This window comes from Sus scrofa, chromosome 6, assembly GCF_000003025.6.
Source record: "Sus scrofa isolate TJ Tabasco breed Duroc chromosome 6, Sscrofa11.1, whole genome shotgun sequence".
Classification (NCBI taxonomy): Eukaryota; Metazoa; Chordata; class Mammalia; order Artiodactyla; family Suidae; genus Sus; species Sus scrofa.
In genome coordinates, this window is record NC_010448.4 from 58,204,679 (window position 1) to 58,231,765 (window position 27,087).

Genomic DNA, 27,087 nt, shown 5'->3' on the forward strand with positions numbered 1-27,087 from the left:
AAGGTGATTGAATGGACTCATGAGACTTGACAGTTTATACTTATGAAAGAGTCCAATAAAGACAAAACTACAATATAGCACGAGAAAAAAAAATAAATAAAACAAGGGTAAACATCAAAGTATTCCGCAACATCTAGGCACAGAATCCAGGGACATTTTTCAGTCACATAAAAAACTATTCATGGGAACTTCCATGTGGCACAGCAGGTTAAGGATCCCGTGTTGCCACAGCTGTGGCACAGGCAGAAGCCGCAGTGAGGGTTTGACCTCTGGCCTGGGAATGTCCATGTGCCATGGGTGAGCCAAAAAGAAAAAACAAAATCTCATCTCCAAATCACAAACTACCAAAATGTATGGGAAGTATCCCCGTTTCGGGGAAACCAAGGCACCAGCTGACTGCGAGGTCGTTTATGCTCACTGGTCACATAGCCAAAACCAGCTCTTTTGAGGAAGAGTGAACCATCCATCTCCGGATTTTCAATAGGCAAGCTGGCACATGTATCCTAAATAGTACAAGGAGCATGAGAAAAAAATAAAAGGGGCTAACATTAATCCCAGGGACACAGACTTTCTCTTCCACACCCAGGAACCAAGAGGCTTCAGAAGAGGAAGGTCTGAGAATCTTGGAGGGGGGTTATGAGGGCTGATGATGGCATCTCAAGTACAACCCGACATGCTGGTAACATGCTCCTGCTCGGCGGCCTGCATGTCCAAAGACACGGACAGGAATGGCCGGGAGCTCTCCATGGTCCTGAATGTAAGCAATGCCCAGACACCGTTTTGAGACAGATTCTGGGCGGTTTTGTTTCACTTTGTTTTGTTTTTTCCTTTCCTTTGGCAGCACACAAAGCATATGGAATTTCCTGGGCCAGATACTGAATGCGAGCCGCAGCTGCGAACTTCGCCTTAACCCACAGAGCCAGGCCGAGGCTCAAACCCTGGCCTCTGCAGCAACCTGAGCTGCTGCAGTGACAATGCCAGATCCTTAACCTGCTATGCCACAAGGGAACTCCAAAGGCAAAGATTCTTACCTGTGAGCAGCAAAATCCTTTCAGAGAATCTCGAGTCTGAGTTCCCTCTATGACGCAGTGGGATCGGCAGCATCTCTGAAGTGCTGTGACTCAGGTTTGATCCCTGGCCTGGCACAGTGGGTTAAGGATCTGGCAAAGGATGGGATCCCTGGCCCAGGAACTCCATGGCGGCCAAAAAAGATTTAAAAAGAGAGTCAGGAGGCTTCACATACCTTATCCCTCCCCAGCTCCCACTGGCCAACCACTTTCCAACAAGAAAGGCACCCTACTAATGGTGAGATAAGTAACTCCAACTTCTCCTTGCCACGTCCAAGACACCCGCCAGGTTCTCCCAGGAAAGGTGGAAAATACCTGATTCATCTTTCCGCATCCTTGCCTACCGTCTCTCTTTTTTTAATTACTCGATGAATTTTATTACATTTATAGTTGTACAACACCATCACAACCCAATTTTATAGCATTTCCATCCCAAATCCCCAGGGCATCCCCCCACCTCCTGTGTACTCTGTCTCTGATATCCACCCTCCAACCCTATTTCCAGGGAAGTAACTGCTAACAGATAACAACCAAGGGTTAGAAAAACCTACTCGCTCCAGGTTAAATTTGAATTCTTTTTTTTTTTTTTTTTTTTTTTTTTGTGTGTGTGTCCTTTCTAGGGCCACACTCGAGGCATATGGAGGTTCCCAGGGGTCTAATCGGAGCTGTAGCTGCCGGCCTACGCCAGAGCCACAACATCACGGGATCTGAGCCGCGTCTGCGGCCTACACCACAGCTCACGGCAACGCCAGATCCTTAACCCACTGAGCGAGGCCAGGGATCGAACCTACAACCTCATGGTTCCTAGTCGAATTCGTTAACCACTGAGCCACGACTGGAACTCCTAAATTTGAATTCTAACCCTCAACTCTCATTAATATATTTAAAGTCTCTACCTGATCTTGTGAGACTGAGAATTAAATAAATTCCCTCGTGCTCAGCAAACTCATCGGCAGTCTGTCATTCATAACTCAATCCCGTCTCATGTGAGACTCAGAGCTAATGATCGTTATCGCAGACCCATCAGTCCCCTCCTGACTAGCCATGGCCTGTCTGGGGTGCAAGGAAACCAGAACAATGAGAAAGGCAATTCTGATTTATAGAATCAATGTTTTTTCACCTTTCGCTGACTGTCAGAAATGTGGCAACTGGTGTGAAAAAACATGTCAAAGCCACATCGAAAGAACAAATATGTTACAGTCGGCCACGATGTCTTCTTATGACATGGTACAGACCCTGCAAGTTTACCTCTCCATCCTGTCGTGACAGGCAACAACCCTAAAATTGGCAGTAGGTTTTCAGAACTGGCATGTTGAAGATCTATCTGAGGAAACTTGTCTGGTGATGTTTCCTGTGGGTCCTCGTTATCATTAAGCAGATTCAGGTGCTCTTGGCATTTGGCCATTAAGACCTGCCCTACACATGGCATCACATTACATGAGCCCAGGATCACTGGTTTACTCCTAATACCTCAGTCACAAAAATTATCCTGAAGAATGGAAGCATGCTATTGATGATATCACCTGGGGGACAGGTATACAGAAATTAAAAATTATTTCTATTTTTATATGACTCAAGGTTTTGGGTTTTGTTTTGTTTTGGGTTTTTTTTTTTTTTTTTTTTTTTTTTGTCTTTTTGCTATTTCTTGGGCCGCTCCTGCGGCATATGGAGGTTCCCAGGCTAGGGGTCCAATCGGAGCTGTAGCCACCGGCCTACACCAGAGCCACAGCAACGCGGGATCCGAGCCGCGTCTGCAACCTACACCACAGCTCACAGCAACGCCAGATCGTTAACCCACTGAGCAAGCGCAGGGACCGAACCCGCAACCTCATGGTTCCTAGTCGGATTTGTTAACCACTGCGCCACGACAGGAACGCCTTGTTTGTTTTTTAAGGCCGCATCTGTGGCATATGGAGTTCCCAGGCTAGGTGTCCAATCAGAGTTGTAGCTGCCAGCCTATGCCACAGCTACAGCCACGCAGGATCCGAGCTATGTCTGTGACCTACACCACAGCTCACGGCAAAGCCAGATCCTTAACTCCACTGAGTGAGGCCAGGGATCAAACCTGTATCCTCATGGATACTAGACAGATGTGTTTCTGCTGAGCCAGGACAGGAACTCCCTATGACTCAAGTTTTATAATGAATAATAAAAATAAGGGGAGTTTCTGTTGTGGTGCAGCAGGAATGAATCTGACTAGTATCCATGAGGTTGCAGGATCGATCCCTGGCCTTGCTCAGTGGGTTAAGGATCCAGTGTTGCCGTGAGCTGTGGTGCAGGTCGCAGACACAGCTCGGATCCCAAGTTGCTGTGGCTGTGGTGTAGGCCAGCAGCTTTAGCTGCAATTGGACCTCTAGCCTAGAAACCTCCATGTGCTGCGGGCATGGCCCTAAAAAGCAAAAAATAAAAAAATCATAAAATAAAATAAAAACGAGGAACACAGGATCCCAGAGAACTATAAAAACATTACCAGAAGACAGAAGGCAAAAGTATACATGGAACATTACTCATTTCCTATCGCTTAAGCTGGATATCCAGGTTGGTTCACCCAGTGAGGGAGGGTATCCCAACGAACGTACATAGGTTCAGAAGACGCTGTAAAATATCATGTTAAAAGCAATGACTTGTCCTTTAATCCAGCAATTGAACCATTATGTCCCTAGTTCTGTCAGTGTAACGGACATGTTTCCAACATCTGTCAGACCTTGACTGATTGGTTGATTGATTGATTTGTGGCCATGCCTGTGTTACTGTGGAAGTTCCCTGGCCCAGGTCACCGGGTCAAGCATGCTCGCTAAAGCAGCAACCTGAGCTGCTAGAGTGACAGTGATGGATCCTTATCCCGCTGTCTCTACGAGAACTCCCAGGCTCTCTCCTGTGATCTGCAGCCTATACACAACTGTGCTCCATTCCTGCTGCTATTTTCATTTTGCAAGCTCCCAATCATTCATTCGGTCTTTATAAGATGCCAGACAGTCATTAGGGCTGTTCATTAATAATCTAGATCTTTCTCCATCTGGACACATGAAAGGACTGTCCTTCTCTATCCATACAGAGTTACATACACTCAATGATATGCTCTGCCTAATGAAACAGGGGCAGTGCGATGGCTACTTCTTGTAGAAGCCTCAGGAGCCAGTGTGTGCTCTTCCACGTTCTGGGTCCATCTCTCGTGGTCACTGGTAATAGTCCGGGTAGGGGTTCCTCCTTCTACTGGGTTATGAGTGATGACACAGGTGATGCAGAGCAGGACTCCCAGACAACCCACTTGCGCAAACGGTAACAGTGAAGGATAAACCTTTGTTATTTTAAGCCACGGATATTTGGAGATTGGTTTAATTATACCATAACCTAATCTAACAGTTACTTAATTTGGAAATCTTGTTCGTAATTTCATTGGCAGCATTTTATGGCCTTTAAGGAAAAAAAAAAGTCCAATCTACCTATACTTATCACTATAGAGACTTGTATTAATTAACTATTGCTATATAGCCAAAAAGCATCTTTTTTTTTTTTTTTGGTGTCTTTTTTGGGGCCGCAGGTGTGACATATGGAAGTTCCCAGGCTAGGGGTTGAATAGGAGCTGCAGCTCCTGGCCTACACCACAGCTCACGGCAACGCCGGATCCTTAACCCACTGAGCAAGGCCAAGGATAGATCCCGCATCTTAATAGATGCTAGTTCAGTTCATTACCACAAAGCCACAATGGGAACTCCCCAAAAACATCTTTACAGGATTTTTTTTTTTTTTTTTTTTTTTGTCTTTTTGCCATTTCTTGGGCCACTCGCATGGCATATGGAGGTTCCCAGGCTAGGGGTCAAATTGGAGCTGTAGCCACTGGCCTATGCCAGAGCCACAGCAACGTGGGATCTGAGCCGAGTCTGCAACCTACACCACAGCTCACGGCAACGCCAGATCCTCAACTCACTGAGCAAGGCCAGGGATCGAACCCGAAACCTCATGGTCGGGTTCATTAACCACTGAGCCACGATGGGAACTCCTTAACAGGATTTTTTTTTTTTTTTATCTTTTGTCTTTTTGTTGTTGTTGTTGTTGTTGCTATTTCTTGGGGGGATTTTTTTAATAATCATATATAGGAATATAAAATTCTTATAGGAGACAAACAGCCAAGAATATTTCAAGCAACTCTAACGAAGAAATCAGGCTCTCTGATTTAAGTTAAAACGCTTCCTGTGATCTGCAGCCTATACACAACTGTGCTCCATTCCTGCTGCTATTTTCATTTTGCAAGCCCTTGTTGTGCAACAGGTTAAGGGTCAGGCATTGCTGCGACTGTGGCATAGGTCACAGCTGTGGCTCGGATTTGACCCCTGGCCCAGGAACGTCCATATGCCATGGGTGTAGCCAAAAAAGAAACAAAGAAGAATTTTATTCTATCTGATAACAAGATTTACTATAAATCTTGTGATCTTTACATAGTGGTATTAAGTACAGGTATGGAAACATATTCCAAACTACAAAAGAGAGCTCAGGATTGATCTATACATAAGGAAACTGGATACCTAGCTGAGATGGCAGGACAAGTCACTGGAAAAGGGGTTATTATATGGAATTAGCCAAAACTGAGCTTAAGGGCACTTTCATCAATTCAGCCACCAGTCACAAGTTCAGGGGTTGCCAGGCCACCCTCACTTCTGACCAACTGGCTATAAATCTAGGAGTTCCCTCGGGTTCAAAAAACTCCTTCCTCAGGTGAGAAAGGCTCACGGAACTTACTGAAGGTCCTATTCTTATCATTAGTTTTATTATAGCATAAAGATACAAATTAGAACCAGACACACAGGTAACTGAAAGACACATAAAGAAAAGTCTGGGAGAGTTCTAAACCTGAATCTTTTTTTCAGGGGGTGGGGAGGCATGAGCTGTAGCAATTTAATGTGGGATCTCAGTTCCCAGACTAGGGACTGAACCTGGGCCACAGCAGTGAAAGCACTAAATCCTAACCATTAGACCACCAGGAAGCTCCTTAAGCCTGAATCATTTGTTATCTTCGCAGACAGGTTTTTGCTCACTGGGGAATTTCACCTGATCTTCCTTTCAGAGTTGTTATTTGGGTCTTATTACACAGACATGGTTGACTTGGGGTTGAACTCAATCTCCAGCCTCCTCCACTCCCTGGAGGTCTGACTGATAGCATTTGATTTAAAGCCCCAACCTCTAATCACAGGGTGTTCTTTCTGGCTGGCTAGCTCCTCTCATAAGTCATCTTCTCTTCCACATCCTCATGGATACCAGTCAGATTCATTTCTGCTGCACCACAACGGGAACTCTCAGCTACATTCAAATTAAATAATTCCATATAATAGACACAAGACTGGGATAATATTTTTCTTTCCTTTTCATTTCACTTTTCTTTTTTTTTGGCCACCACTGCAGGGTGCAAAGGTTCTCAGGCCAGAGATAAAATCCACACCACAGCAGTGACCTGAGCCACAGCAGTGACCATGCCAGGTCCTTAACCCACTGAGCCACCAGGGAACTCCTGGGATAATGTATTTCAACAATTAATCAAAAAAGGATGAAAACTTAGACTAAAAAAACTCATCAATCTGTGGATGCAGAAAAATTAACACTGCTAAGAAAAAAGAGCATTGCTCACCATACAGTCCTACAAGGGGTAAGCTGTAACCCAGCGCAGTTGCTGACCCACTCTCTACTCTGAGAGTAACTTACTTATTATTTTATTATTTTATTTTTTATGGCTGCACCTGCAACATATGGAAGTTCCCAGGCTAGTGGTTGATTTGGAGCTGCAGCTCTTGGCCTATGCCACAGCCATGGCAACACCAACACCACAGCTTGCAGCAATGCTGTGCTGATCCTTCAACCACTGAATAAGGGATTGAACCCGAATCCTCCCAGACATTATGTCAGGTTCTTAGCCTGCTGAACCACAATGGGAACTTCTCAGGAAGAATTTTTATTGCACTGGATTCTTGCTTCTTCCCATACATAGGTAAGCACAAAAAAATTAACTTGAGACATTTGTTCTTTACAATCAGCAGTAAATCTTTTACCAAGATGTGTGCCTGACTGCATGCATTTCCTGGCCAAAAATCTTAGAATAAACTGACTTCTTCCCCTACCTCTTTAGAGCAGCTTCCTCCGAGCTAATGTTACCCAAAATCTGGTTTCATCTCTTGGTGGGTGTTGAACCAGTAGACACAAGCAAGTCAAAGATCTGGAGGGGGAAGAATTTCTTATTACTTGCAGCAAGTAAGGAGAATACCAGGGACCTTTCCCAAAGCAGGGTCTCCCCAAACAGCAAACTTACTAAGTTTTTTGTTGTTGTTTTGTTTGTTCGTTTGTTTGCTTTTTAGGGACGCACCCGAGGCATATGGACGTTCCCAGGCTAGGGGTAAAATGGGAGCTGCAGCTGCTGGCCCACACCACAGTCACAGCCACATGGAATCTGAGCCCGCACTGCCAACCTACACTACAGCTCACGGCAACGCCAGATCCGTAACCCACTGATGAGGTCAGGGATCAAACCCTCATTCTCATGGATCCTAGTCAGGTTCATTAACTGCTGAGCCACGAAGGGAGCTTCCAGATTGGTTAAGTTTTAAGCTAAGGGTACACACATTTGTGAAAGGGCTTGAGCAGAGTAGCAGTCAGCATAAAATCTGGGCAAAGGTCAACGGAGCCAAAATTCCAGTCGATTGAAATTGGGAGGATGGACATCATTCTGTCCTCCACCTGGATGGGGGCTCCGGTTCCCGCAGGCCTCAAAGGCTGTGCCCTGGAGGAGGAGCAGGACTCTGCTTTATCGTCACACTAGTTGACTTTCTTTTCTCTGTTCCTGAATTCCACTGTTTCCTTAAGATCACCGATTACTGACGCCTGCACGAGGGCAAGCATTGCGGCCAGACTCAGATCACAGAATGGCTTAGGCCAAAATGGGTCTCATGTTAAGGAAGCCATTCCTGGTTCTCTCTCTCTGCGAAACCCCTAACCTATGTGCTTAACTGAGGGGCTGTCTCCTGAGCTATGGTCCACGGCAAGACCCTGAATAAAACTTAAAACTCACAATTCTTCTTTTTTTCCTTTTCTTTTTTTTTTTTTAGAGCCTCACCTGCAGCAAATGGAAGTTCCCAGGAAGAGGTCCAACTGGAGCTGCACTTGCCAGCCTACACCACAGCCACAGCAACGTGGGATCAGAGCCCCACCTGCAAACTGCACCGCAGTTGACGGCAACACTGGATCCTTAACCCAGTGAGCAAGGGCAGGGATCCATCCACGTCCTCATGGTTACTGGTTGTTTGTTACCGATGAGCCATGATGGGAACTCCAAAACTCACAATTCTTATGTTGTATGTATTTCTTTAAGTCAACAAATTAATAAGAAAATGACAACAGAGTTCCCTGGGGGCTCAGCTGGTTCAGGACTTGATGTTGCCACTGCTGTGGCTCGGGCCCCTACCGTGTTGTGGGTTTGATCCAAGTTCCAGGAAATTCTACATGCCAAGGGTGCAGCAAAAAAAAAAAAAAAAAAAAAAGAAAAGAAAAAAAAAAGAAAGAAAGAAAGAAAAAAAAGAAAAGAAAAAGAAGAAAATGACAAAAGTAAAATTTAATAGGCAAACATCCACATAAAGGGATTCTGAATAGCCAATTTTAGGGCCGGACCGTGGCATATGGAGGTTCGCAGGCTAGGGGGCCAAGGCAAGCTACAGCTGCCAGCTTACGCCACAGCCACAGAAACACAGGATCCGAGCCATGTCTGCAACATACACCACAGCTCAGGGCAATACCAGATCCTTAACCCACTAAGCAAGGCCAGGGATCAAACCAGCAACCTCATGGTTCCTAGTCAGATTTGTTTCTGCTGTACCATGACGGGAACACCTAAACTTCATTTTTAAATGGAAGCGGGCCAATTTGTGGATGGCCAATTCTCAGATTTTATTCTTTTATCTTTTAAATAAATTTATACCAATTCTTATTGGATAGGATTTTTTTGTTTGTTTGCCTTTTAGGGCCACACCTATGGCATATGGAGATTCCCAGGCTAGGGGTCAAATCGGAGCTACAGCTGCCAGCCTACACCACAGCCACAGAGGTGCAGGATCCGAGCTACATCTTGCTGCCTACATCCCAACTCATGGTAATGCCAGATCCTTGACCCACTGAAGGAGTCCAGGAATCAAACCTGCAACCTCGTGGTTCCTAGTTGGATGCATTTCTGCTGTGCCATGACGGGAACTCCTTTTTTTTTTTTTTTTCCTCCTGCAGCATATGGAAGTTCCCAGGCTAGGGGTCAAATCGGAGCTACAGCTGCCACCCAAAGCCACGTGGGATCCAAGCCACATCATGGACCTACACTGCAGACTGCGGCAATGCAGGATCCTTAACCCACTGAAGGGGGCCAGGGATTGAACCCGAATCCTCATGGATATTAGTTGGGTTTGTAACCTGCTGAGCCACAACAGGTGGAAAGGATGGTTTTAATAGCTTTGGGGAACATATCCGTAAAGTTACTGCTGACCAATTTATATTGTCTCAAAAGTCTGTAAGGAAGTTTGATTTGTCTGTGTCATTGAGAGACAGAAGGAAAGGGGGCAGGGCACAACCATGAGAAGAATGACACAGCCCCTGAGGATGTCGGGAGACATGTTTCTACAATCTTTTCTTAGCCTCTCTGCTTTTATTTTCTATGCTGAAAACTCCATCTTGTCCTGCTTTACCCTTACCCTATATGCCTGCTTGAAAAACAGTCGCAGGGCTGGTGAGAAACTTAAGCTTAAGAACGAAGACCTAAAGGCATAAGTTATTCATGTGGTCAGCTGAATGAGAACAGAATGCATTGGTCTAGGCAGGCGGATAAGCACGCTGTTTGCAGAGCCTGGTACATCCTGTTAAGATAAGAAGAAGATGAGCCTCAGGGCCCCAAGGGGTTTATGAGGGGTCATTAACAAGATGTGCATCAGCAAGGAGAATGAGGTGCAAACCCAGGCACGGCCAGGTTGCCAGGGATAGGCACACTGTCTGCGGAAGCACAATGGTGATTCTCTAGATGCTATGCCTAGACAGCTGACACCAGACTTCCTCAATGCTAATGCCTGTTAAATGCCTAAAGATCAGAGTAAAAGCTTAACCAGCTATGGGACTTTAAAATAATAATAATAATAATACCATATCCTGCACCTACAGCCCCCTCCTCACTTGACATAATTCTAAAGAGCACAATAAAAGCAGTGTGGTTTCTTTTTTTTTTTTTTTTGTCTTTTGTCTTTTTGTCTTTTGTTGTTGTTGTTGTTGTTGCTATTTCTTGGGCCGCTCCTGCGCATATGGAGGTTCCCAGGCTAGGGGTTGAATCGGAGCTGTAGCCACCGGCCTACGCCAGAGGCACAGCAACACGGGATCCGAGCCGCGTCTGCAACCTACACCACAGCTCACGGCAACGCTGGATCGTTAACCCACTGAGCAAGGGCAGGGACCGAACCCGCAACCTCATGCTTCCTAGTCGGATTCGTTAACCATTGCGCCACGACGGGAACTCCAGCAGTGTGGTTTCTTGAGGCAGGGGTCTTGGTTCCTGAGACCCTGAGTCCCCTGATTCCCACCTTTGATTAAGACAAATGTCTCTGTGTCTTGTTTTATGTTAAACTTTTTTCCTTAAGTTTCACAGCACCCGTTCTTCAGCCCTCACCTGCTGAGCTGGTCTAGGCATGAGGCTACAACAGGAAGAAGTTAGAACCTACTAGACCCAAGACATCAGAAGATATGTCTTCCCACAGACCTTGAGCCTCATTATTCCACTCACTGTAACACATGAACACCCACCATAAGGGTTCTGAAACTAAACACCCACCATAAGGGTTCTGAAACTAAACAGAAAAGGTCAGAAAGTGGGCGGTGTCCCATTTCCTGGAAATCCCTACCTCTTGCCTCAAACAGTTGGAACAACCCTCCCATCTGCCAGCCTATGAAATTGCCCAGCCCCAAAAAACGAACCACCACGTACCCCAAGTGACTCTCACCTTCCGCCTATGGAATGTGTATCTCTGTAAACAAATTTGCTTTCACTTTACCAGGGCTCACTCTAGAATGCCTTCCGGGGCGAAGCCAAGGACACTTACTTGGCGGCCGGTCCCCGGGACTCTGCTAGGTGACCATTCTCTGGCTTCTCCCTTTTCCAACAAGAGCCCACTGCTGCTACAGCTGGAAAGAGCTTGAACTAAGGTGCAGAGTTACAGTAAGAGGTGAACAAAGAGATGTGAGCTAGACATTAAGAAGTGACAAAACAGCACATAGATGCCCCCAGAATCATCTCCCAATAATCTTAGTTGCAAGCAAAGGTGCAAAGGTCTTGATAATATTGTCCCATAAAGAACAGCTGTGTGTGATTTCTTTTTTTTTTTTTTTTTAGGGCCACACTTGTGGCATATGTATGTTCCCAGCCACAACGGGAATTCCCTAGCTGTGTGTGATCCTGAAACCCAGCAGAACTCTGTGGGCGTCCCCCCACCTTCCTATTTTGTAGGAAAAAGGCTTCAATCTCCTAGACTTTCCAAGAGTTCCAAGGGATACATTCAAACAGTTTCTAATTACGAAAGTAAAGAAATGCAGAAACTAAGGAAAAGCAGTTAGGAAACAACAGTGCCACAATGAAGCAGGGTCCTGTTTCCTCTTCAAGGGACATACAAAACAATCTTTGAGCTCTTCTGCAGGAACAAGCCCCCCGCCACCACCACCACCGAGGTGGAGGATGGTAACTGCAGGCAGAGCACAAGATTCTCACATCACCCCCCTGTTATACCAACAGCCAGTCAGAAGAAAGCCATACACCCTGCACCCCCAATTTTGTCTTTATAATGTCTTCCTCCCAAACCATCAGGGAGTTCTGGTTTTTTGAGCACAAGCTGCCCATTCTCCTTCCTTGGCCCTGCATTAAACCTCTCATTGCTCTTTTTTTTTTTTTTTTTTTTTTTTTTTGTCTTTTTGTCTTTTCTAGGGCCGCACCCGCGGCATATGGAGGTTCCCAGGCTAGGAGTCTAATCGGAACTGTAGCCACCGGCCCACGCCAGGGCCACAGCAACACAGTATCCCAGCCGTTTCTGCAACCTACACCACAACTCACGGCAACGCCGGGTCCTTAACCCGCTGAGCAAGGCAGGGACCAAACCCGCACCTCATGGTTCCTAATCGGATTCGTTAACCACTGCGCCAGGAGGGAACTGCAACCTCTCGCTGCTCCTAATCTCCAACATTTTGGTTTGTTTGGCCGCACTGTGTACTGGGCACTTGAACTTGCATTCAACATTTCCTTCCAAAAACACTGGCACAACACTGCTGATGCTATGCAGCATCACAGTGGCTTTTATATCTGCTTATTTCATAGAGCACAATTTCAAATTTTAACACTAGGTGTTTAAACCGGCCTGAAACAAAAGGCAACTTGACTATGAATTCATACTTGGACCCTCACTCACCTTCTAGGTCTAACCTCACGGGGTGAGTGAGAGCAGGTACTTGTCCTGTGCCTTGTTATTATCCAAGCTTAGCGCTCCATCTTCCTTTTCCCTTTGGGGGGGGTGTTGGGGGGCGGGGAGGGGGGCGTGTTGCCCGCTGTACGGACACCGAAACTCCTCTGCGATGGCCGAATTCACTAGGCGTTTCTTTCTCCATGGCTGAGGTGGATGTTGCCCACACACCATGTTTTCCTTTTGGAAGGCGGAGTTTCTGAAAGGCTACGCAACTCTTCCAACCTTGCCGCACAGAGGCTGAAGTATCAGGTGACTGAACAGTTCAGAGGCTTTTCTCTGGTCTCGAGTCATCCCGTTAGGGGCGCAGAAGCCGCAGTCTCTGTTCTGCCTGATAAATACTCAAAGATGGCAGCCTGCAGGGTGCGAGGCACGTACGGGCGCGGACATATTACCCGCGCCGGCGCAGCCGGAATCCAGTTGTCCGTGCTGCGTGGGAAAGGCTGTCCTTCGTCGGCCGCCGTAGGCCGGAGGCGAAGCTGTGTTTAGGCGTCCTGAAATGAAAAGCATGCACAACTTAAGTGTAGCGGCTGGGAGATCAAGAGGAAATCAGGTCAGTGTGTGGGGTAGGTTAAGAGAGAGGATTTGGCATCTGTGTAGGTAGGAAGCAGAGTCCGCGGGGAGAGCTGGTGGTCCAGGACCTTGGGTCTGAAGTTGGGGTGCCTTTGCCGTCGGGCATGGAGGAGCTCTCATAGTCATGCTTTAAAGATCTGTCAAGATCGAGGACTCAGAGTCCTGAGGCCAGATTTTCGGGTCTTTGCAGTTCACTCTGTTGGTAGGGCTGAGTAATTGAAAACTGCAGGGGAATTGCTATTTGTCTGAAAGTGGTGTTTGGATTTTATTTGGCGCTCAAGAGATGCAGGAGCCGGGAGTGTGATAGACCTGATGAACACTGCAATCCCCTTCAGTCCTTGAAGCCCACTTTCCTCTCTAAGGACTATTTTGAAAGTCTCCTTAGGGCACTACATCGCCTTCTCCTTTCGTCCCCACAGATAGGAAGTTTAGGGAGATCAGGGATAAAACAAATCTAAAGTGTTAACCTTCCGTTAAAGATGAGGTTTCTAGCCTTCTTTAGGCAAATTTACTTGGATATTTCTTTTCAGATTCCTTTTGACACCAGTAAAATAATTTCTAGCTCCCCAAATTCTTTTTCCCAACTCTTACTCAAGTATTCGTATATTTCGATTTTTGTCTTTTATTTTCCCGGCTTGATTGTCACAATTCAGATAAATTATGAAAACACTGGTGCAATTTGCCTTTTTAAGGTTAATTTCACATTCTAAGCATTTCCGTAGTACAAATTCTCTTAGTTTTTACTTTTATTTATATTAGGATTTGGGGAAGTTCTTTTGTGGCGCAGCGGGTTAAAGATCTGGCATTGTCGCTGCAGCCTTGGTTGGATGGATCCCTGGGGAGGAACTTTCACAGGCCGCTGGCGAAAGGTTCCTCCCCCAACTCCGCCTCCCCCGCCTTCCGTCTCCTCCCCCCACCTCCAAAAGACAGACGATTTGGTGGTATTTATCCAAGGGTGTGTATCCCAGACCCTCCTCTCTTTACTGGTTTTTTTGCCTTCGTTGCAATTGTAAATAGGGTCTTTTTTCTTCTTCTAATTTTTATCTTATTCTCTTCTAAGTCTTTAACATAGTAAAGCAATTTTTAAATTAATTTTTGTTTTGGTTACTTCACTGACCGTTTCTTATTACTAATAGCTTTTTCCAACTCAACATTTCGTTATAAAATTATGAACTCAGCATCTCAATGTTATGAAGAATTCCAAACATAGCAAAGTTGAATGAAATTTACAGTATACATATACCCACCACTTAGATTGTAGCATTAACATTTTGCTATATTTGGCCTATCAGTATCTATCCATCCCTTCATTCACTAATTCACCTTGTTTTCTTAATTTAAAAAAAAATTTTTTGGAGTTACCATTGTGGCTCAATGGGTTAAGAACCCAACTGGTATCCATCAAGATGCAGGTTCAGTCCCTGGCCTTGCTCAGCAGGTTAAGGATCCAACATTGCTGCAAGCCACAGCATAGGTGGCTTGGATCTGGGGGTTCCTCTTGCTGTCGTGTAGGCGGGCAGCTGTGGCTCCAATTGGACCTCTACCCTGGGAACCTCCATAAGCCACAGGTGCAGCCATTAAAAAGACCAAAAAAAAATTTTTTGGGGGGGTGCATTTCAAAGTAAATTGCAGATATCAGTGTACTTTCCCCTAAATACTTTAGCATTTCTATCAACTAGAGTTCTACCAATAGCTTTTTTTTTTTTCCGGTCTTTGTCTTTTTAGGGCCGCACCCACAGCCTATGGAGGTTCCCAGGCCAGGGGTCAAATCAGAGATGTAGCTGCCAGCTTATGCCAGAGCCACCACAATGCCAGATCCGAGGCCTGTCTGCGACCTACACCACAGCTGACAGCAATGCCGGATCCTTAACCCACTGAGTGAGGCCAGGAATCAAACCCGAAACCTCATGGTTCCTAGTTGGATTCGTTTCCACTGAGCCACGACGGGATCGCCAACCAATAGCTTTTTAACTAATTCCTTTGTATTTTCTAAGTGAATAATCTGGGCATCTCCAAATAATATTGTCCCAGTGATAAATGTATGGATTTGAAGATGAAATGAATCTGGCATCTAAAAATCTTGATTCTTGGTCTTTCTGATGATTTGAGTGAGTTCCTGTGATATTGTGACTTACAGTAAGAAATATTTGGTCTTAGTCCCCATTTCTGGCACTGAGCTCCTAAAACCCTTGGACTTTTGAAGTTTTGATAGAGGTTAAGATGTCTCTTGTCGGGAGTTCCCATCGTAGCTCAGTGGTAACAAACCACACTAGTATCCATGAGGACGCAGGTTCAATCCCTGGCCTTGATCAGTGGGTTGGGGATCCAGCGTTGCCGTGAGCTGTGGTGTAGGTCTCAGATGCTGCTCGAATCCCCCATTGCTGTGGCTGTGGTGTAGGCTGCCACCTCTTGCTCTGATTCAATCCCTAGCCTGGAAATTTAAGGCTGCAGGTTCAGCCCTAAAAAGAAAAAAAAAAAAGATATCTCTTGTTAATAAGGTGACTTTTGGAGTGCTCCTAAAGACAGGGGCTTGTTTGTTCTGCCAACGTTGTGATTAGAGGGTTGGACCTCTCCGTGCCACCCCCTGACCTCTGGGAGGAGGGAGGGCTGGAGGTTGAATTAATCACCAATGGCCAAGGAGTTACTCAGTCATGCCTATGAAGCCTCCATAAAAACATAAAAGGACGGATTCAGAGAGGAACGTGGCTGTCCTGGAGAGGGCCTGGAAGCCCAAGCCCTTTCCTCTTGCCTTCTCCAAGGCATCTCTTCCATCAGGTTGTTCCGGAGTTATATTCCTTTTTTGGGGGGCTGCCCAGGATTTTTAACCTGCTGTGCCACAAGGGAACTCCGAGTTATATTCTTTTATAATAAACTGGCCATCTAGTAAGTAAAATATTTCTCAGCATTCTTGAGCCACTCTAGCAAATTAATTGAACCCGAGGTGGTCGTGGGAACTTGTGATTTATAGCCAGTTGGTCAGAAGTATAGGTACTAACCTGGACTTGGGAATGGCATCTTATGTTGTGGTGGGTGGGTGGTGGTGGGGCAGTCTTGTAGGACTGAAGCTTTAACCTGTGGGATCTGATGTGATATCTGGGCAGATGGGGGTTTGGTTTGTATCCTTTCATGGTAATAAATCTGTTACATGCTGAGTCTTAGGCATCCTAGCTAATCCTTGAATCTGGGCACAGTCTTGGGGATCCCCAACACCATTCATTTCCTTGGTTTCCACCAGATTGTCCAAGCATTCCTTAGCTTGTGGCAGCATAACTCTGAGGTCTGTCTGTGCACACAGTCTCATCTTCCTCGTGTGCTTCTAAGCTAGTGTGTCTGGTGTAAGGACACTCGTGGATTTTATTTACCTATTTTTTTTTTTTTTTTTTTTTACTTTCAAGGGCCGCTTCAGTGGCATATGGAGGTTCCCGGGCTAGGGGTCTAATCGGAGCTACAGCCGCCTGTCTACACCACAGCCACAGCAACGTGGGATCCAAGCTGTGTCTGTGACCTATACTGCAGCTCACGGCAACACCGGATCCTTAACCCACTCAGCAAGGCCAGGGATCATACTCACGTCCTCATGGATCCTAGTTGGGCTGGTTAACCGCTGAGCCACAAAGGGAACTCCCACTCGTGGGATTTTAGAGCCAACTTGGGTAATGCTGGATATTCTCATCTCAGGACCTCTAACTTCATTACATCTGCAAAGACCCTTTTTCCAAATAAGATCATATTCACCTGTTTGCGGGGGTTATGATGTAGACATATCTTTCGGGGGTGTGTGTGTGTGTGTGCACCATTTAACCCAGTGATTTTAAGGGAAAAAATGTCCAGAGTCTCACCTATATGTCTGTCCTCTTTCCAAAACTGATCTGTGTGAGGAGTCTCCTGCTGTTGAGGCCTTTTGCTGTACTGGTTTTCCTTTTGCATTTTCCCTTTCTCATTCGTGCTACTTCTTTTTTTTTGCTTTTTTTTAGGGCCGCACTTGCGGCATATGGAAGTTCCCAGGCTAGGGGTCGAATCAGAGCTACAGCTGCTGGCCTATACCACAGCCACAGCAATGCAGGATCTGAGCCACATCTTCGACCTACACCACAGCCGATAGCAATGCCGGATCCTTAACCCACTGATTGAGGCCAGGGATCCAACAGGCAACCTCATGGTTCCTAGTCAGATTCATTTCTGCTGTGCCACAAGGGGAACTCCCCATGCTACTTCTATTTCACAGAAGAAAGACATACCTCCCCCCATTCAGATTGTTATGTTTTACTGCCCCAAGGGCACCAAATAAAGGCATAGTTAGAAGTAATGACCTTGGGGGAGTTCTGTCGTGACTCAGCGAAAAGAAATCTCACTAGCATCCATGAGGATGCAGGTTCGATCCCTGGCCTGGCTCAGTTGGTTATTTGCCATGAGCTGTGGTGTAGGTCACAGATGTGTCTCAGATACCTCTTTGCTGTGGCTGTGGTGTAGGCCAGCGGCTACAGCTCCATTCGACCCCTAGCCTGGGAACCTCCATATGCTGCAGGTGCGGCCCTAAAAAGACAAAAAAAAAAAGTTATGACCTTGAAGTACACGGCAGTAGTGACAACATCTGGGCCTTGAGGGAATGTATCACCCAAATGAACTTACTCTTCACCCCACAGGTCCTGGCATCCCAGGAGCAAGAGAGGTCAAGTAAAGGACAAGGAGGAGGTTCCTGGCATTGCATATGCATCTTTCACCTGAGAATTCTGAACAGAAATTTAAGGCAGATACAGAAGAGACTAAAGACAGAATATCCCTATTACTGGGCATTTCCCAAAACTGAAGAAAATGACAAAGGCTCAGGTGATTTTTGGTTTGTTTTATTATTAACTTGATGCCCTCATAGATTTCTGGAGGTGGGAGTTCCTGTAGTGGCTCAGTGGTTAACAAATTCGACTAGGAACCATGAGGTTGCGGGTTCGATCCCTGACCTTGCTCAGTGGGTTAAGGATCCAGCGTTGCCATGAGCTGTGGTGTAGTTTGCAGACGCGGCTTGGATCCTGAGTTGCTGTGGCTGTGGTGTAGGCCGGCAGCTGTAGCTCCGATTAGACCCCTAGCCTGGGAACCTCCATATGCCATGGGTGCAGCCCTAAAAAGACAAAATAAATAAATAAATTAATTAATTAAAAAAAAGAGATTTCTGGAGGCGTGAAAAAAAATCAGTTCAATTAAATGAAGAGTATAAATTGGGGGAGCTGGGCTCTGGGAGAAATAAATTGTAACTTCAAAATCATGACAAAGTAGAATCAGGTGTGTGTATATGTATGTATTTGGTTTATTTTTAGGGCCATACCCTAAGGCATATGGAGGTTCCCAGGCTAGAGGTCGAATCAGCTACAGCTGCCAGCCTACACCACAGCCACAGCAGCTTGGGATCCAAGCTGTGTCTGTGACCTACACCACAGCTCACGGCAACGCCAGATCCTTAATCCACTGAGCAAGGCCAGGGATTGAACCTGCGTCCCCGTGGATGCTAGTCAGATTCGTTTCCGATAAGCCACGATGGTAATTCCGAATCAGGTATATATTTAATCTTCCTAGAGTTCGTACTATATGACCAATGTTGGAATATAATGTATGACTCAGCAGGTCCCTTTTGGTCACATAAACCAACTTGCATCTAATATTTCCGTCAGCCATTGCAACCACAGAATCACGAGAAGTTATTATATGATATGCGCTTCGCCTGAGGTGGCAGCAGATCGGTTCTTCAGGAGATGTCACTGTTTCTCGTGGTGCTTAAGTCTTAGGGAATTTCTTTGATGCTTTTTTTCTAGAGGTGATAAGGTGGCTTGTGTGTAGCATTCTTCTAATAGATGTACAAACAGGTTGTGTACGGCTGTTTCTTACATGAGTAGACCAAGCAGAATTCCGTGGACACAGTTTTTTTCAAAAGACCACAGCCTGGTGACTTACATACCCACACTTGTTTGGGGTTGGGTTTGTCCTTGAAGAAAGTCTGAAGTGCTCAGGAAAATAGGTTTTCGTGCATTTCAAAGGTCATCCGTGAACAGGTGGCTGAAGTGGTGCTTGAGTACAGATTTGGCCACTGGGCGTTATAGGTTCCGTTGTTTGGTAATGGCTGGGGTTGCTGAGATCCAATTTGCTTTAGAACTTTACCTTATCTCAGAAAATACAGATCCCTTCCCTGTGTTCGAAATCTAGTTATTACTGTACTTTTCATGACCAAAAAGTTAAAAACTTTGTGAAGATAAGAGCTAGATATTGTTATATTTAATTGGAATAAGAATAGTGAACTATGTTGAAAAGAGCTCATCGAAATAAGTAAAATAGTAGATAATCATCAAATTGATGTTTGGTCAGTTTAAATATTAACCTTTGAAGCAATTTTACCTGATCCTGGTGCTGCTCTTGTGCCAAAGAAGTGCCATTATTTTTGTGAGTGATGATGGCACTAAATTCAAAATTCCAAGTTGATAAAGCTATTAAAAATGAAATCATTGATCAAGTAATAAAGAGAAATTAATCAGAAAAGTTTCAACTGCTTACAAAATTTTGATAAGTGAAAGAGAATAACCCCCTCAAATCTAGTTATTACCTCCCAGCTCCTTATTGCCTTTATTTCAATTATAAAAATGACTCACTGTGGCAAAATTATACATATATATGTATTTGGTCTTTGTCTCTGGTTCCTGGCAGAGTTCTGAAAACCTTTGGAATTTCCTGTGTCATAGGAGTGTCTTTTTTATTCATAACAAACACTTCTAAACCATATTTGAATTTATGCTAATGAGGTGACTTGGGTCGGGCTCCAAGATAGCTTCGGCATGAGGGCTGATCCCCAGAACTCTAGTTTAGAGAGCTGGAAATTTAGCTCTACCCTCTGACCTCTGTGGACAGGAGAGGGGCTGGAGTTGAGCTCTATCACTAGCAGGCAGTGCTTTGGTCAACTATGACCATGTAATGGAACTTCCATAAAAATCCCTACGGGGCAGAGAGAGCTTCCAAGTGGGCAAATACATCCACTGGGAGGGTGATGCACGCCAACTAGACAGGGACAGTGCAGGGGTCCTCTTGCACTCAGGACCCCTTTGGACCTGGTGTCCTATGTACTTCCTCATGCATATCCTTTATAATAAACTATCATAGTAAGCATAATATTTTTCTGAGTTCTGTGAGTTGTTCTAGCAAATAATCAAACCTGAGCAGGGAAGTTGGGGGAACCCCTGAAATTGTAGCCAAGTTGGACACAAGTGCTGGGAACCTGGGACTTTGGGTTTGTCTGAAGTGAAGGCAGTCTTATGGGACTGAGCCCTTAAGCCTGTGCAGAATAGGACTGAATCATAGGGCGCCCAGTGGGTGTCAGAGGCTCAGCACTGGAGAACTGGTATTGGATAAGACACCACGTATGTACTTGGTGTCAGAAAGAAACAAAGACTCATGGATACATTTTCCATGCAAGACTCAGACGATATAGTACACATAGTGATAAAACACATCTTCCCCCCACTCCTACGTTTTTTCTAACATGCTAGCATATTATTACCAAATGCTAGGAATGTTTCCTGGGTTCCAGACATTTACCTGTGTGGACCCCTTTATCCATACATGGATTTGTATGTGTACACACATGTGTGCATATATATTGTAAATCTATGTAGGTAAATGCTTAACATCTTTTAGGACATTTTTTACATGAGTGCAACTATTCACTGATTGACAAGTAGGTGCTGAAATACATGCAAGTGATCTCAGGTTAGCAAGATTTCATGAATGCATATTACAGAAATTTGTGCTTTGCTGAATGAATGGATGACTGGTTATTTTAATATGGCTTTGTTTCCTTTACAATATGTTGGAAAAAAAAATAGGAACAGATATGGCCTACATGCTGAAAATGAGAACTGTCTTCATCTTCCTTTTGAAGAGGGAAAAATCTTATTCTTCCTCTTGTGTCTCCTTTACTCTCAGACTCACATCACTTGTGACACCAGGTGTGTGGGAGTTTTCTCCCACCAAGCAATTCTCTGACACCAGCTGGGTGTCCTGCAATTTAATTCTGATGCTGTCTACCTGGAAACAGTTTCAGATCCCACAGATTTAAGGGTTCAGTCCCATGATTCTGCCCCCCACTTCAGATGCCAATCGAAAATAGTAGGTCCCCTGGTTACCCACAACTTCTGTCTGACTTGGCTATAAATCATGGGTTCCTATCACTGCCTCCTCTGGTTCAATTAATTTGCTGGAGTGGCTCACAGAACTCTGGGAAACCCTTATCTGTGTTTACCAGTTTAGTGTAAAAGATGTGGTAAAGGATACAGATGAATATCCAGATGCAGCAGATACAAAGGGCAAGGTATGTGGGCAGGGGCGCAGAGCTTCTGTGCCCTCTCTGGGGTACGACTCTCTCCCAGCACCTCCACGTGTTCAGCAACCAGAAGCCTTCTAAATCCATGCTTTCTTTTTTTGGCCACACCTGTGGCCTGGAGAAGTTCCAGGGCCAGGGATGGAAACTAAGCCACAGCAGTGAAAATACCAAGATAAGTAAGTCCCATACTTATCACTTCAGAATTTACAAGAGTTTCAGGAGTCTTGTGTCAGGAACCAGGGTCAAAGACTAAATATTAGAATGAGAGATGTTCCTGGTGTTTTTTGTTTGTTTTGCCACCAGGGACAGAGACCGTTATATATATTTTCTATTATCTCACAACTTCCATTTCAATAACTAGAGAAACACTTGTATTAAACAGGACTGTTGTTACAGGGATCACTGACACTGGAGGATGTGGCTGTGGACTTCACATGGGAGGAGTGGCAGCTCCTGACCCCCGATCAGAAGGACCTGTACCAGGACGTGATGCTGGAGAACTACGGCAACCTGGTGGCCGTGGGTGAGGATGGCTCCCCTGTGTCCCTTGGAGGGTGCCTTTCTCTTCTCAGCTTCTGAAAACTGTGTTGTGTCTGTGGTGCTCTGAAGTGGTAGATTCTCAGTCCCCTCCCTGGCCCCAGATGAGAAAGTATAACCTCTCCTCATTTTAGAGAAAAGCCTTTAATTTGCAAACATGCAAATCGTGCAGTCCCTAGAGTGCACGGTTCTCATAGCATCACGGATCTCTAGTGCCGTTCGATAAGCCTGAGTCTTGTATCATTTCCCATGAGCAGGGCATCAGGTTAGCAAACTGGGTGTACTGTCCAAGTTGGAACAAAGAGAACCACCACCGACTTTGGAAGATGCAGTTCACAGTCACCCCCATCCAGGTGAGTGAGAGAGAGAACCAGCAAGAGGGGGAAGGCTGTGGAAATCCCTTTCTCGTCCTTTGGAGAAGGCATCCCAGTGGTGAGGGTGTCTGAGGACCCAGAAACAGCCTCCATATTATCCATTCCACTCTCCATATGACAGTTCTTTTTCTGTGTAGAAATTTAAAGGAAAATATACCCCTTTTATCAATTCTTGGAATAATTTTTAAATTTTTTATATTATTCTTATTTTTTCCATTATAGTTGATTTACAATGTTCTCACTTTCTACTGTACAGCATGGAAAGAATTCCTGTTTATTTCTTCTTAGATGTCGACTTTTTCCCCCACTAGGGTTATCCTTGCTTGGATGTCCAAATCTCCCTATTCTTTATGATTTTGTGTTCCTTTCACATTTCTCGCTATGAAATTCCTCCTTCCATGTCTCTTCTAAGAGAAAACTTTGAATCCATCATTGTCTTCTAACTAATATGCCTTCCTGCTCCTTTGGGAACCATTTATTTCCCTTTATGACATCCACCCGTACCTTGGATGCCTTACTTACAGGGTAACATGGTCTCTTAATGTGCGTTTATCTGCTTGCTTGACTTTTTCCTCCAGGCTTCTTCAAAGGTTCTCTTTTCAGCCTCTGCTCTGTCTCATAGGCTGTAAAATCTTACTTTACACAAAGGTGTTAAGCTCTTGTATTCTGTGGCGACCCCGATTGATAGGACCCTTAACACTGACTGATATCCATGTTGTACCATATATTTTACCTGTCTCCATGGCAACTCCCAAAGAGTTCACACTTTCTGTGTGAGAAACTAGAATCATCTTCCTTGCAAGAGAATCCCTGTCCCTCATCCATCTTTTTTTAAATTTTTTAAAAAGATTTTTAGCTATTCTATTATAGTTGATTTACAATGTTCTGTGAATTTCTGCTGTTCAGCAAAGTGGCCCAGACCTCATCCTTTTAAAAACTGAGATTCTGCTGTGCTTCTGTACCTCTTAAATCCTGGCGTTACCCTTTATGTTCTCTACCCCCTGGGCTCCTGTATTTAATGCCTCTGCTATCCCTGTTATTTAATTAGGAAAGAACTTTATAAAATGTCTCATTCCCAGTTCCTAGCCTAAATGAAATCATAAAACCTCATCCCTTTAGAACCCCTTAACTAAGGCCAGTAGAGACATAGCTGTTCAATTAAGGAAGAAGATGCTGTTGGTGGCAAGATGAAAGATTAGTGTATCAGAGAGCGTGAAATGGGAAAGATTCCAACATGACATCCATACAGCATGATGAAGAAGGTGATGGTTCCTATATCTGGTGCAGCAGCAGATCTGCTTTTCAAGAAGACTTTGTGCCCCACTAACCTGTTGTGAAAGTCTATAAGAATCATCAAGTCCCTTTTTTCTGTGGGAACATATGAGATTGTGTCACAGCTAGATGCATGGTTAGAATATGAGATTGGTCCTTTGAGAAAGTGAGTTTGATGGTCTACCTAGTGAAGAATGGCAGGTTTTAGCAATGGGATAAGCACCTAAGAATCTATTGGGATTTTCTTGGAATCCAATCCTTCCGATATGTCCAACATTCTGAGTTGCCTCTTGGTTCTAACCCGCATGTCTGCTTATTTCTCTTACCAATGTGGTTAATGTTCGGGTCTCTTCAGCGGGCTCTAGGAATCACAAAGCTCTGGGTGTTGAATAATTAAAGCCTTGGTCTTGTGCCTTCATCTTTTTTCAGCCTTCATATTCTCAGAATGTGATCTCATATAATTCTGACCTTCAGCGATATTTACACACTGATGATTTCCACACTGCTATCTTTAGTGAAGACCTCACTCAGGTTTTATTATCTGACTGGGTTTTCCATACCTGTACCCGGATATTTAAGTATGTCAGAGATGATATGCGTCAAAATACACTTGGTTTCCCTCATTCTGAACTTTAACAACATTCCTTGTCTTCTTAAAGGACGCTACCCCCCTACCCAGTGGCTCAAGCCAAATATTTAGGAGTACCCTTTGATCCCTCTTTTTTCCTCATATCTGATCTGCTAATGAGTCTTGTTTATCATTTCCAAATAAATTTGATTTCTTCTACTGCCTGTCTTTTCCTTTGCTTCTTCAAACTCTGTCACACTTGCAACTGCCTACTTTATTCCTTGTTATTGTTTCCTTCCCACCCCTAGAATATGACTTCAGTGAAAATAAAGAATTTTTTTTGTTTGTTTCTCCAAAACCAGCACCATACCTGGTATATGGTGGTAGCTATTTATACAGATGTATTCAATGAATAAATATCTTTCACCATTCTGGATTGGGTATCCCTATAACCTCTGTGATAAGATGCTAACAGTGATAGTATTTAACCATCCCCAGAGCCCTCTTTATAAAGCAGATAAATCTATATTTATTCATTGTGAATTTGTTTTACACGAATGGCTGTTATCTGGGGGTTTGGTGTTTTATATTACTTTGTTTTTAACCATTTCCAAGACATAGGAGTTAGTGTTGAATGGATAGAGCTTTTTTTTTGTTTTTGTTTTTTTTTCTTTTTTTTTTTTTTTTGGTTGGGGAAAAGTTCTAGAGATGAATGGTGGTGATGGTTGCACAACAGTGTGAATGCACTTCATGCCAAAGAACTGTAGTTTAAATGGTAACAATTTATCTTGTGTATGTTTAACTACAATTTTGAAAAGTTTTTTTAAAAGGAGACAGGACATTTTTTACATGGAATTTCTCTTATATTTGATATCATAGATTTCCCATTAAAGAGCCAGCTCACACCAAAGTATATCTGAAGTAGTTTTATTCCATATGACACTCATGGGTTCATTGTTCTCTCTCCTAGAAACTGAGAAAGTGGAAGACTGTGTGCAGTGGCACTGCCAAAAGCAAAATACGCTAAGGAGGATAGAAGAGGGTTATGAACAGAGTGTATTTGAAAATATTACTCATCAGAGCAAAAGGTCTTTTCCTTTAAGGCCAAATTGTGATATATTTGATTTACATGGGAAAACTCTGAAATCATATTTAGGTATGATCAACCAGAGAAGAAGCTGTGACAAAAAGGAGCCTGCTGAATTTAATGGAGACAGGAGATCCTTTCTCCATGCTAACCATGAGCAAACTCATACTGAAATTAAACATCTACAAATAAGCAAAACAGAAAATGCTCAGGAATGTACTGAATGTGGAAAAGCCTTCCTCAAGAGGTCTCAGCTCAGTGAACATAAGAGAATTCACACTGGAAAGAAACCTCATGGATGTAGTGTGTGTGGGAAAACTTTCTCCAAGAAGTTCAAGCTCACTGAACATCAGCGAACTCATAAAGGAGAGAAAACCCATGAGTGTGGTGATTGTGGAAAAGCCTTCCTCAGGAAATTTCAGCTTACTAAACATCAGAAGACTCACACAGGAAATAAACCCCATGTATGTAGTATATGTGGGAAAGCATTCTATAGAAAGTTCAAGCTAACTGAACACCAGAGAACTCATTCAGGGGAGAGACCCTATGAATGTACTGAATGTGGCAAAGCCTTCTGCAGGAAGGCAGAGCTCATTATACATCAAAGAATCGAAAAAGGGGAAAAGCCCCATGGATGCAGTGAGTGTGGGAAAGGTTTCTCCAGAAAATCACAGCTCATTTTACATCAGAAAATTCACACTGGAGAGAAATCTTACATATGCAGTGACTGTGGAAAAGGTTTCATACAGAAGGGCAATCTTACTATACATCGGCGAACTCACACTGGAGAGAAACCCTATGGATGCACTGAATGTGGTAAGGCCTTCAGCCAGAAGGCATGCCTCATAGCACATCAGCGATTTCATACAGGAAGGACGCCCTCTGTATGTATTGACTGTGGAAAATCTTGTTCGCAGAAATCAGGACTCATTAAACATCAGAGAATTCACACAGGAGAGAAACCCTATGCCTGCAGTGAGTGTGGGAAAGCCTTCACTACAAGGACAATGCTCATTGTGCATCAAAGAACCCACACAGGAGAGAGACCCTATGGATGCCATGAGTGTGGGAAAGCCTTCTCTCACATGTCATGCCTGGTTAAACATAAGAAGATACACACAAGAGAGAAACAAGTAGATTCAGTGAAGATGGACTCTCCTTCCACAGCCGGTCACAGCTTATTAGATACTAGTGAACTCGTGCAGGGGAAAAAACCTGTTAACATGGTGTCTGGACAAATGCTTTCTATGATCCCTCAGACATCATTAAACATCAGTAGGCTCCTAGCAGATAGGAATGTGGTCCTTACAGAAGAGCCAGTTGCCAGATGTGCACCCTTGAGAGATAACAGGGAGTTTGTGCAGGAAAGAAACCTTATGAATGCAGTGAATGTGGTTATGCCTTCAATGGTCAATTACATCTTATTTTACGTCACAAAAAACACATAGGAAAATACTGGTACCTTCTATTTGGAAAAACCTTGGGTAATAATGTACAGCTGATTGTTTGGTTATGTATAAATGGAAGGCTTTGTTTTGGAAGACAGACCATCAGTGATCACCATAGGTCATCAGTGAGCTTATAGTTGGTAAAAATAAAATGATAGTGGGGAAATCCTTGCCCTCAATAGGTTTCCTTACTGGAGAGAGATTGTGAGAAGACAGTGAATGTAGCAGGGTTTTCAGTGATACATTCTGCTCCATCCACTGGCTGATGAAATCATATCCAAATAAAACACTGTGAACACACTAA

The 27,087-nt window shown here is 44.3% G+C and overlaps 1 protein-coding gene across 4 annotated transcripts; it reads left to right on the forward strand.

The window, feature by feature from the left end:
- On the forward strand, positions 12,790-27,087 carry LOC100625694 (zinc finger protein 649). 4 transcript variants are annotated; one of them, XM_005653303.3, is made up of 5 exons: positions 12,984-13,124; positions 17,788-17,971; positions 21,894-22,020; positions 22,292-22,387; positions 25,219-27,087. In XM_005653303.3, exons 2-5 carry the CDS (start codon positions 17,957-17,959, stop codon positions 26,781-26,783), a joined length of 1,803 nt encoding a protein of 600 aa, XP_005653360.1. In that variant the 5' UTR covers positions 12,984-13,124; positions 17,788-17,956; the 3' UTR covers positions 26,784-27,087. The 4 variants fall into 4 exon arrangements, with proteins under 4 accessions (XP_013850658.1, XP_005653360.1, XP_005653361.1 ...); XM_005653304.3 differs by lacking the exon at positions 22,292-22,387 and having other exon boundaries at positions 12,985-13,124; XM_005653302.3 differs by lacking the exon at positions 17,788-17,971 and having other exon boundaries at positions 12,989-13,124.

Excerpts from the sequence above, each read along its gene's own strand:
- LOC100625694 (XM_005653302.3), top strand. The coding sequence starts at position 13,071 with ATGAAAAGCATGCACAACTTAAGTGTAGCGGCTGGGAGATCAAGAGGA. Across the intron at positions 22,021-22,291 it reads CGGCAACCTGGTGGCCGTGG|GGCATCAGGTTAGCAAACTG; the intron begins GTGAGGATGGCT and ends TCCCATGAGCAG. Across the intron at positions 22,388-25,218 it reads TCACAGTCACCCCCATCCAG|AAACTGAGAAAGTGGAAGAC; the intron begins GTGAGTGAGAGA and ends TCTCTCTCCTAG.